This window comes from Castor canadensis, chromosome 5 (assembly GCF_047511655.1).
Source record: "Castor canadensis chromosome 5, mCasCan1.hap1v2, whole genome shotgun sequence".
NCBI lineage: Eukaryota > Metazoa > Chordata > Mammalia > Rodentia > Castoridae > Castor > Castor canadensis.
This window is the reverse complement of record NC_133390.1, coordinates 34,620,434-34,632,519: the sequence shown is the minus strand read 5'-3', so window position 1 is coordinate 34,632,519 and position 12,086 is coordinate 34,620,434. Positions and strand designations below refer to the sequence as shown.

At 33.3% G+C, this 12,086-nt stretch overlaps 1 protein-coding gene across 2 annotated transcripts in view; it reads left to right on the top strand.

Annotated features, from left to right (window-relative positions):
• Gbe1 (1,4-alpha-glucan branching enzyme 1) overlaps positions 1 to 12,086 on the top strand; it is a 278,447-nt gene that overhangs the window by 205,591 nt on the left and 60,770 nt on the right. The window contains exons 13-14 of one of the 2 annotated variants that reach the window (XM_074072931.1): positions 7,071 to 7,116; positions 9,482 to 10,449. The exons of the other annotated variant lie outside the window; for it this stretch is intronic. Of the exons in view, the coding sequence (XP_073929032.1) occupies positions 7,071 to 7,116; positions 9,482 to 9,527 (92 nt within the window). The 3' untranslated portion in view covers positions 9,528 to 10,449. Of the gene's footprint in view, positions 1 to 7,070; positions 7,117 to 9,481; positions 10,450 to 12,086 lie in introns of those variants that run through there. 2 annotated transcript variants of the gene reach the window in all.

Genomic DNA, 12,086 nt, shown 5'->3' with positions numbered 1-12,086 from the left:
CTGTATAATTACAGAATAATATAACTAATTTCAGTAAATATTGCTTAGAACTGTAAAAGAAAACAAAATTTTAATTCATTTTGATTGTAACTTTATATAAAAAATTTAAATATCAAGTAAAACGTAAGTTAGAACACAAGCACATATCTTTGTGATCTATAATATTGGCAGACAAGGTAGAATATAATGGTTAGAATCAGCCAACTAAGCAAAATGAAGAATATTTAATAGTGAGTTTAAAAATGAAATAAAATCATTTGCCATTTTAAATGTCAATTTTTAATAGATAATTTTACAAAAGCGTTAACCATCATTGAGTCACAAGTGGTTTTCAGAAAAACACTTTCTGGCTTTTCAGAGAAGTGTAACTCTATACTATACTAGACAATAGCAAGGAAAAGTTACAGTGAACAGGTAACACAAAATATTGGGTTCGTTTAAAGTAATCAAGTGTCTTGTTTAATAACTAAGCAATATTTTAATAATTTTTATAGAAACTTCAATTCTCTTATCAATAGTTTGCTGCCACTTTTCTTTTAAACGAATTTTTTTGTTTTTTTAGTTCATCTTCTTTAGTTTCCTCATATATAGGTAGAGATTCAAACACAAAATGATCTGAATCACTCTGAATGGTGTCATTTTCATCTTTCACTCATTCAGAAAACCTTTGAACTAACATAAGAATTATTCTTATAACGGAAGGTTTGCTTTCTCCATTTTCATTTTCTTCTTCCATTGTTGGATAATAGTATTATGAAAGAGCACTATTTAAAGGAGTACACCTTCACTTGATTTGAAATTTTAATGTTATATATGATACTCTGGGTATATCTCAAAACATAAATTACTCAAATTTTTCATTTAAATATCTGAACTACCAGAGTTCTAGCATCAAAAGTAGCAAGATCTCACTATTATTATATATAGCAGTAATGTAGAAAACTAAAAACTCATGTTTTCAACATAAAATACTTATTCCCAGGACATTACATATTAGTACAAAAAACTGAAATATCAAAGGAAGTCTGGAATCAACTGGACTTATTGATTTATTAATTCATCGATTCATGTTTAACTCATTTCCATGTCCAATAGCCTCCCTCTTCAATTCTAAAAGGTCAAAAAAAAAAAAGAGGAAATAAGTGAAAAGGTGCACAAGGAGCTGTATTTGCAGGTCCTTCAGAAGAAATGCTGTGTAAGAAGTCAATATTACAAAATTTTCTTTTATTTCATCCCTCCACCTTAAATATACCAACCCTTTCTTTCCTATTTTTCCTTGTTTCAGAGAAATGTACTGCATTTCCTTTTAAGGATAACTTTAGATCCTGAATGTGTATTGTTTTGACTTAAAAAATATATTGCTACCACAGGAGACTGAGAAGGAATAATGGCAAAAAGAAAAATGATAATGGTGTACAGCATCACAAAAACCAAAGCATCATATTTCAAAAGAAGGAAATGGCCACCATGTTGATTGACCCTATACAGTTAAATAAAATGAGGACCAAAACATTACCACAGAGAGAGAGAGAATGAGAAGCACGTAAATAGACTGGTTTAAGAGTAACAGATAACACTTGAAAAGAGCTGCTTTGAGGGGTTTTTTTGTTTGTTTGTTTTCAATAAAGAGAGCAGATTGCTAAAATACTTAGCGCACAATGGAGATCAAAGGAGGTTTGTAACCTTATGAAACATGAGGTAGTGTTTATTTTCAAATAGCGAGATTCAAAGGTATGGTTCTGAGATACAAGCAAGTCTATCACACAAGGAAAGGGAATGCCTGACAGAGCCACTGTACTTCCAGAGTGGAAAGATTAATATTTATGTGATAAAAAAAAAGTAGAAAATGATACAGGTACATTTTGTTGTAAGTGGAGTTTCATGAAGGTAATCTTTCTGATTGTGTAAAACTCAATGAATTCATAATTTAGGAGTGAAGGGAGAACAGAAATACTTCAAAAAGGAGTAAAAAGTATGAAATAGACATCTTCAGGAGTGAAAATTTTACTGGACCAATGAAGGTTGTCTGAATAATGCTGCATTTTCATTTGATATCCATAATCAGGACTACAAAGTTAATCAGCCTCTTGGCATATTTCTTTTTCCCTAGAACTCCAGGGTTTATAGAGTGTTGGAATTTTGTCAGGCATCTGTCAAAATAACTGATATAATAGAAACTCACAGTTATCTGTGAGTTGGAACCTCCTTGAGAGTTTCAAAAAATAAATGCTGATGTTTTTGTCCCATTCCCATAAATCATATTTTAGTTTGTCTTTGCTGTGGTCTGTGCATTGAAAAAGAAGAATTTTTAGTAATTTCCAGCTGATTTTTAAGGGTAGGAAGTGATGAGAGAATTTGAAGAGGACCTAATAAATCAACAAAAGTCTAGAGAATCCTAGAGGGCACAGAAAGAAAATTTGAGAAGAAGGAAAGGGAAGAGAAGGGAATTCAGGAAGATTACCATACGTGGCCAGTTCAACTATCAGTGAATGGTCAGGAGGCTGGATTTGAACGTTCCCTAACCAACAAGGCCAACTGCAATAGGGCTGCTTCTAGATATTACTGAGGCACTGTCTAAAGTGTATTTTTATCAGCACATAAAAGGTGATTCAGAAGCTTTTCACTTGTTCTTATATTGTTTGTATATAAAACATTTGAATGCAAATTTATTTAAAATATATGTAAATAGATTGTAAACCTACTCAAATCATTTTGATAGAGAACAAACTCTTTTTTGTTTGTAATTTGGGTCATTCTGTTATGTGTACATATGTTTCTGCTGCTTTCTTGTTTAGGAATTTCATTATCATGATGTTATTCTAGTTCCTGTAATGAGCAATACCTGTGGAGAAAGAGGCACAATTACAAACTGGCAATTTTCTCTCTCAGCAGTATTATGAAATTTCCATTACTAAATTTGAAGGATCTTTGCAATATGATTATATTGTATTTTGACATTTGAAAATTCTATGGGACATTCTTTAATGAATATGTTACATTCTCCCCAAAGCCACAGGGAAAGTTAGATAGATTTTGTCCTATGTGTCAGTCTACATTTATTGATAGCTGGCTTAGACTTCAGTGTAAAATGTGTGATCTTATTTCACTTCTTCCATCTGTGATTGTTTAGTGTCAAACTTGTAAATTCTTTTTTTCCTGATAGATAGGAATACAATAAAAATTTAAATGTCTTCCTGCTAAGTGCTGGAATTGAAGTAGTTATGAGAAGAGAAAATACACTCTCCTTGAACAGTAGGAGTGCTAATTTTTGGCATTTTCTCTTAGCTTGTTGAGGCAAGTTTACTGAATGTAACATGACTCCTAGAAGTCTATAAAATTGAGCTGTGAAAAACTGCAAAGTTCTCAGTATGAGTAGTTGTAAATGACTTGAAGCTCCATTAAAATGTACAGAGACACAAATAGCATATATTCTAAGGGGCAGAAACTTAAATGTAATGGGCCTGATTTGATTCATGGCACACTGATAACCAATTTTAGCTGGCATTTAATGAGAACCTACCATGATAGTGACATTGTGCTAAGAGGAAAGGAAGTACCTCAGTAATTATCTGGGGAGCTTTAAATACTAAAGCCTGAGGTCCACTTCAACCATTGAGGCAGAATCACTAAGCCTGAGGCTTTGGCTCTAGTTGTTAAAAATCACACCAAGTGATTTTTTTAGACATACAACATAGACATCTAATGACAAAGAGAAAGGCAAAAGTGAAGATCAGGTCAGACTATATGGAATTTATTCCTTCCTCCTCCTCACATCATTTAATACACTGTGTTGAGAAGGCTCCTTCTGCCAAATTTGCTTTCACAAACAAGATTTCTTCTCCACATTCTTGCTGAAGAGATTACTCACTTTACAGAAACTTCATCTTCACATATTAGAGAATGTTCTTATGTAACTTATCTACGTTCTCTTACCTCACTTGTGTTGAAAAAATTCAATACATCAAACCCTTTACAAATATGAAAATGTTAGGCTGATAATCTAGATCCTGAGAGAAGAAAGAGCAAGTTCTACTTCCTTTTGGTCCCTTACTGCTACATCTTTTACCTTAAAAACAGGAAGTTCTCTCTCTGATTTATCACTAAAGAAACCTAGTCACAAGAGTGAAATATTATCACTGTTGGATCAATAATTTATTTTTATTAAGGTCATTTTTTGGGAAAATATATTTTTTGTGCAGAACATGCTATGCAGTATTATTTCTCATGTACTGTAGCCTTTAGACCAAAATCTGCTATGCCAGGCATTTGTCTCTCTCCTTGAGGAAAAATGTCATCTTACTGCCTTTAGAAAGAATATTCTTGAGCACAGGAGATTTCATGCACTTGCTTCTCTTTTCATCTCTACTCCTCCAGGTGAGATCACCACATGTAATGATTTCAACTTAGAAGTTGCAAAGCAGATTTCTTAATTTAACAAAATACCATAAAAATATGCTTGGATCTTATGTATGTGATGATTTCACCTTGAGAAGAGAAGAGAAACTTTATCTTATCCTTTTAACATATGTACATGTACACTGGCTATATACAGAATTCATAGATATATATGCTATACATACACTATATGCATATGTAATACATACCTATAATATTATATATGCATTGCATTACAAAGAGAGCCATAGTATATAAATCTCTTCACTTCCCATGTTAAATTACAGACAATTGAGTTTGCAAAATCGAGGTTCTATTAACCAGTTTTCTGTCACTATAATAAAATACCTGAGATAACAAATTTATGAATATAAAAGGCTTATTTCAGCTTATAGATTTTTAAGGTTCTAGTCCAGGACTGATTGACCCCATTTCTTTGGGCCTTTGTTAAGACAACACATCATGGTGGGATCACATGGCAGAGCAAAACCACCCACCTCATCACATGTAATCAAAAGGCAGCATGGTAGGGACCAGGTTTCCATAATCCATGCCAAGAGAAAAAGTCTGATGACCTAAGGCATTCCCACCATGCCCCAACTCTTAATAGGTTCCACCACCTCCCAATAATCCACTCTGGGGACCAAGCTTTTAACACACGGGCCTTTGGGAACTTTCAAGATCCAAACTGTATCAGAGGTGCATTAATTTCAGAGTTAAATTAATTTCAACTTTTTTGTGGTATTAGTGTTTGAAATCAGGACTTCATGCTTAATAAGCAGGCACTCTGCTGCTTGAGCCACGCCTGCAGCCCAAATTTAACAATATGTGTAATTTCATCAAGTTTTCCTTATTATTTTATTACTTAGCAGTTTTGGAAGAAAAGTGACATTTTAGCCTTACTTTCTAACCATGAGCCTCAGCATTCCACAGAAGATTGCTTTAAACATAGGAAGCTGGCTAATCCTCTTTTCCTAAGGTGAGTGATAGCAGAAATAGGATGCCATCCTAGAAGTTGCAAGTGAAGATAAGTTAATATACAGTGGGATTAATGCTGCTCTGAATCTTCAATTCAGTATTTTATCTTCAATTCAGCCTGATCCAGTCCCAAAGACCCACCTGAATGAGAGCCTTACTTCATTGACAGAATGTGCTAGAAAGGACCAGCCTCACCCTAACCCCTCGCCGTTCATGGAGCCCCACAGAATGGGTTTCCTTCACAGTACTTCTGCTGTAGTTTCAGGCTCTTAGATCATCTTTTGCTTTTACCAATTCTCTGCTCTCCAGTTATCTATATTAGTAACTCTTCTTATTTGGCTCAGAGCCTCTTATACTTTCTATAGATTTCAAGGGGGGAAAAAGCATAGATGTCTTTTCAAAGAGAATTGATCTGAGAGTTTTCATTTTAGTTCAAATACTGAATGCCTGGATTTATCAGTGTTATTGAAGCAGGCTGTAAGGATACATAGGTTGCAAAGTGAGATTTATTATATATTGCTGGTGATGGTGAGCTGTGTGTCTGTCATCTTTTGGAATGTAGTGATGAGTGCTCTAAACAGAAGTATTTTCCTCTGGAAACCTTTTTCCTGAGCAACTTGCCAACAAAGGATGAGGAATTTAGAAGATAAATTTCTCTTCCTCTAAAACTGTAGATTATTATCTGAGTCTTTACCTGTCTATGTCATCCTTCTCCCCCAAAAAGAAAAACAAGAAAAAGTCAGCTACGCACACTACTCAGTTAAGAATAGAGAGATATTCTCTTGAGTTTTTTTGGAAAATACAGTAATTTTCCTTTTGCCTTTCTCTGTAGAACATAGGTTTCTCTTTTAGAATGTACTTTCTTTAAAAGGTTGAGGAGACACAGGTTATTTTAGTACCACTTGACAATATTTTGGCATGCTACTCTAAAAATAGCTATAATTTCTGAACATTTACTGTGAGCAAGGTAGCACTTAACATGTAAGATTTCAATTAAAAGTCACTACAGTGAACATGATCAAAGTACTTTATATACATGTATGAAAATGCCGTAACAAAACTCATTATTATATGCACTTAATATATGCTAATAAAAATAGGAAAAATAATTTTTATATCCCTGGGGTGTAGGTACAAGTAACATCATTTCACATATTGGAAGATGAAATGTTGAGTGGCTTTCAGATTTATTCAGGAACTAGAATTTGATCCTAACTCTGCCTTTAAAACATAGGCTCTGTATCAGTACCTCATACATACTTAGTAATATTATTTCACATGAAATAAATGCTAAGTTTGACAGTGATGTTTATGGATCTATCTGTAGATCTTCATGAAGAAGAAATGAATCAAAGAGATGAACATTAAACCACATTTCATTATTGTGTAGTGGTTTGTGAAACAAATCAAGAAAGAAAGAAACTTACCTCAAAATTATGAGCCAGTGTTAGAAATTACTTAATAGTCCTCCCTGTTCACCTGAGGTAGGCATTCCCTCATTGATCATTGATTCAGCACCACTGCTGGGTTAGGTTCAACATAGGGAACTGGGTAACAACAGAAGATTTAGCCTGTAGCTTAAGCAGCCCATGAACGAGGTAGATGTACTTCTCTTAGGTAGTAAATGTCACCTTCAAGAGCTGCATAGAGTATTGGGGCTATAGCTCAGTAGTAAAGCACTTGCCTAATATTTGCAGGTCCTGAGTTTGATCTCCAGCACTTGAAAGAAAATTGTACAACACTGTGAGTACTCCATGAAAGAACACTGAACTAAAGTCCTTAAGCAGAAGAAATGATAGACCATTATGGGAGGCTTTGTGTAGAAGGGGGGGTTGAATTAACACTGTCATTTTCCCATTCATCCTGATCCTATCTCTGCCCCATTATTGGGATATTGACTACACAAAACTAAGAAGGTGAAGAGGAACGAGTGTTGCATTAAGTTAGAACGTGAGTGAGTGATGATGATGAGAAAGAGAAACTGAACATAGAATCTGAGGCAAGGTCCTAGAAAACTATGGAAGGATTGTACAAAGATTGACATAGTCAGATCCCCCATTTAGATATGGTATTGAGTGGATTTGAAGGAGCAATCACCTCAAATTAAATATAGCACTGAAAGATCTTTTGCCTTCACAATTTTTTAAAGTAGTTCTGAATTCTTTCCATTCTATTCCGCTCAGTCACTAAATGGGACATACCCACCTAGATGAGTTTGAGATGATTTACTTCATTTTAATAGGATTTTCTGAATATTATGAAAAAATAAAATATATTTTCCAGGTCCACATCATTAGTGCTGTTAAATTGTACATAATAGGAATATTGCAATATCATCTTTGATAAATCATTTTATTATATATTTATATCCTAAATAATCAAATATTTGAATATGGCTTCAGGCTGTGTGACAAGAGTTGTGCTTCTCTGAATATGCAAAGAATGTCAACAGGTTTTATAAATATTGCACTTTATTTCAAAACTGCAAACCAACTCAGGTACTTATGAGTTTCCAGGTAGTCCAGGGAAAACTCAGATTGTACAGTAAGTGCTGTCTGAAAAAGTTGTCTTTATTTTGAATTATAATATGTTTTATTTTTATGGAATTTATATGTAGCACAAATAACTTCATTTATCTTTTGTAAAAATATTTTAATATAATTAAGTTACTTTAAATTGTATGCATAGAAGCATAAATTACAAATGAAAAAAGAATATAAATTTTTAAAAGCATAAACAGTACTGTTGTGATGACTACAATATAATAATTATGTGCTCTTTACAAACACATTTTGGAAATCCTATTGAGAATTAACAAAAAAGCTTCTATTAGTAATTTTTAAAAAATGAGTCCAGTATAAGTTTTGAGAGAGGAATTTTATAGCTTGAAACAACCCAAAAGGAGTTTTTCATGTTTGTACACTATCACCTAATAGATAGATCTTTATAAGTTAATTTTAATGAAACTGAGTATGACAGGTGTTTGAGCTTCACCAATATAGTAAAAGCCACCATCATTAATAAGTTCCATTTTTAGATGTAATTTAATTAATTTTTAAAAACTTAATGTACAACTTTTCAATAACTTCATCTGTGCACTGTTTTTTAGTTCTATGTGAGTTATTTGTTAAAATTTCAGTGTTTTTGATAGCAAACTTAAAAGGTAGTCAAGTAGCTTACTATACAATATTTATACTGAAATATTTTTATAGTCTTTCCATCCCACCAGTGTACTCACCATTAATAACATTCCTAAAAGAAGGCATTTATCTATACATCATAAAGAAATATCACTGATATAGTTAAAAGATAATTTTAATACTGCAGTTAGCTTCATGTTTTATAATTTTTCCTTTCCTTTTCTTGTAGTAGAAATGTTCACTTAATATTTTTTAAGCATCAGCTTATTTTATACTTAACCATAGACTTTAAACTAGTGGCGTAAGACACAAATTTAATTGTTACATGCTGAACAAATAAACATTCATCCTGGTACATTTTGAAAAATCTATTTATTGACTTTTTAAAAGGCATTTTATTTATTAAAGTATGAGTCTTCTGAACTAATAGTATTCTCTCTCATTCTTTCTCTCTCTCTGGAAATTTATAAAACCTGTGCATACAGGCTCTACAATAAAAGAGTCCAAATATTACCAGCATAAATAAAAATATTTGAATATGTTCCTTTGGTTATGAAGGTAGAAATGTATTATGATTTTAGACAAGCTGGCACAGTATCCTTATGCCAGACTTTTCTGATAGCTCCTAAAGACAGCTGGATGTTATGGATCCCTTTATGTTATCTTTGAAAAGTTGTAATCAAATAGTTGGGTTTGATATCACCCCCATGGGGGTGGAAATTAATTTGGGAGGGAAGGAGGGGAAAATAGTCTTAGATATGACAATAGATTGTGGCGCTTCAAAGCCCTATAGCATATAAGCAAATCTCAGTATATCTCAAGGGTAAAATTTCATGGCACAGAAGCAGTGTGATAAAAATATCTGAAAAGACTCCTAGACAGTGTGTGAGGGAGTGGGTGAGAAGAGCACATAAAAGGTTGAGAAACTCTCCATTGTTCATATGGCTCATTCTGGCTTTCTGTTCCAGGGTTGCCTATGATTCTGTTCATTTCAAAATAGTGTCTCAAGGATAATTCTTTCAGTTTTGATGTGGAGATTCCTTTAGGACAAGTGGTAAATTTTTTTGTCCTGGCCTGCCTATTCCCATGTAACTAAATGTTCTGTTATGTAAAAGAAAGACTTCTTCCTCATAGTGGCATTTGATTTTGTCTGCTTGTGGTACTGTAACAGTTAACTGGTACTGAGTAACCTATAAAGCATAGACATTTTATTTCTTAATAATTCTAGAGTCTGAGAAATACAAGGTCAGAGGACCCACATCTGATATGGTCTTATTCGTGCATGATCCCATGGTGGAAGGTAGAAGGGAGAAAAAAATGTTTGTCTCTGAGTCAAAGTTAGGGGGGCAAATTCATCCTGTTATGAGAAATATACTCCTGAGATAATGGCCTTACCTAATCACCTCATAAAAGTCCCTCTTCTCAACACTGTTTCATTAGAGATTAAGTTTCCAATGCACAATACTTGGGGGACATGGTCAAACCATAGCAGTATTAGTAGGAGTTCTTATTCTTTTGATAATAGTTTTCAAGTCATTAAAAGTTAAAAGATACAAGTTTTACTATTTGGAAAAAAAAGGAGCAGGGGGAGTTCCAAATGACTGCCAGCCTACTTCCAACTTAATGTTTTTATTCTCTTTGCTTTTTTCTTCTTCCCTTGCCAATATATAGTGCCTCTGACTAAATGAGGGCAAGGATTGCCTGACCAAATGTATCTTCAAAGTCCACACAGCTTAAGATAAAGAGCTGAAACTTTTACATTCCAATTTTCCTTCCTATAGACACCCATCGGTTTTTGAGACAAGGAAATCCATTCATCGTTAATCAGTTGACCTTAAGGTTACATGTTTAAATTGAAAAAACAGTCTTATAATGCTATATTGCTTATTGTACATATGTTTTAGAAATTATTTTCTTCCTGGAGAAAAGTGATATAATTATTATACATAAGAATTTAATTAACATCCAATTGTATTGAAATCCATTTATATAAATTTGGCTTTCTTTCTAAGGTATTTTCTATTTATATAACCTTGACTACACACCATACTGTTTCCTTGTGAGTCAAGAGTATTTTAATAAGTGATATCTTATTCTGAGTCAGAGAGATTAAATGAAAAGTCAGATGAAATTATAATTCTCAGGTAGAAAAACTGAATTTTTGAATTTTAATGTTTTTAAGAGCTATTTTGATTTGTACCTCTAGTACAAAATGTTTAATACTAAGCTTTTATGACTTAGTTGCATATATTAGAAACACCAAGTTGTTTTTGGTTTAAAATTGTAGTTAAATAAAACAGTGTATGTCTACTTTTTCAACGTGATTAACATGTAACATGAATAGAACGCTCTGGACTAGAGATGATTCTTTTCACCATGAGTTCTCTGTCCATTTGTTGTAATTTTTGATAACTATAAGAAAATAACTAGGACATAAATCAGATAAACTTTAAAATGTACACTTTCCAAAATGAGAAATAAATAATCTGTAATATGAATTACTGTTTCATCTGTTTTTCCTCTCCTTTGCCAAACTTCATTACATAGTTATGTATGCTGACTCCACTTTCTCATACTTTGTTCATCTCTCAAACCTTTGCAGGTTTCCTTCTACCTTTCCTAATGTTGGAAAACTGGTTTCAAAGGTCATCATTGACTGGAAAATCTCTGCAACCCCTCAACTCTCCTGACTACTTGCTTGGATCTGACTCCTCTTCTTGTTCTCTTTCTTCTACTTTGTCCTATTAATCATGGCTCCCCAGTCTCCTTCAAATCCTTTTCCGTGTATTTCTTCTACAGTGTGCATGTTTCCTCAGGAATTGTACTGGGCCTCTTTTCTTGCTTCTCTACTCCCTGCTTCTTAGAAAACTCATTTACTTTTACACTTGGCCATTTTCTAAATGTAGATCATTTCCAGGTCAATATCTCGAAATTCAGCCTTTGTTTTTAATTACCAACATAAATCTTGAACCTGCCTGCCTGGAATCACAAGTTGAATATCTTACTAAATCCAAACTGAAATCATCCTTCCTACCAATCTTGATGTTCTATCATTATTCCTGTCATTATTATGTTGCAGTGATCAGCCACTAAAATCTGAGAATCATTTTGATTGTTTCTTCCTTTTCTTTGTTCTCAAAAGTTGTCCAGTAGCCAAGTCACAGTGTGTGTATTCATCATGACTTTGTCCCAGTAGGCCCTGCCACATAATTATGTAATATATGTATATTTCATTTTTTTTTAAATTTTAAAGTTTGCAAAACCTTTGTAGTAAAAAGTACTCTTTTTTTTTTAAATTTTCATTCTGAAACAATGTAAATAAGTGGTTAATGGTTCAGGTTTGCAGCTGGTCTGTCCATATTCTGATCATGGCTACTTATCTTTCTAGCTGTGTCATCTTGGGCAAGTTACCTAATCTTTCTGTGCCTCATCTTCATCATGTGAAAATGGGGTTTACAATAGTATCTGTCTTAGTGTGGACACTTGTAAGTAAAAGTTAAAAGTTTTCAGTAATGCTTCACAATTAATAATTAGCCAGTCAGTGTAAGAGCTTCCTGTATCACTAATGAGAGA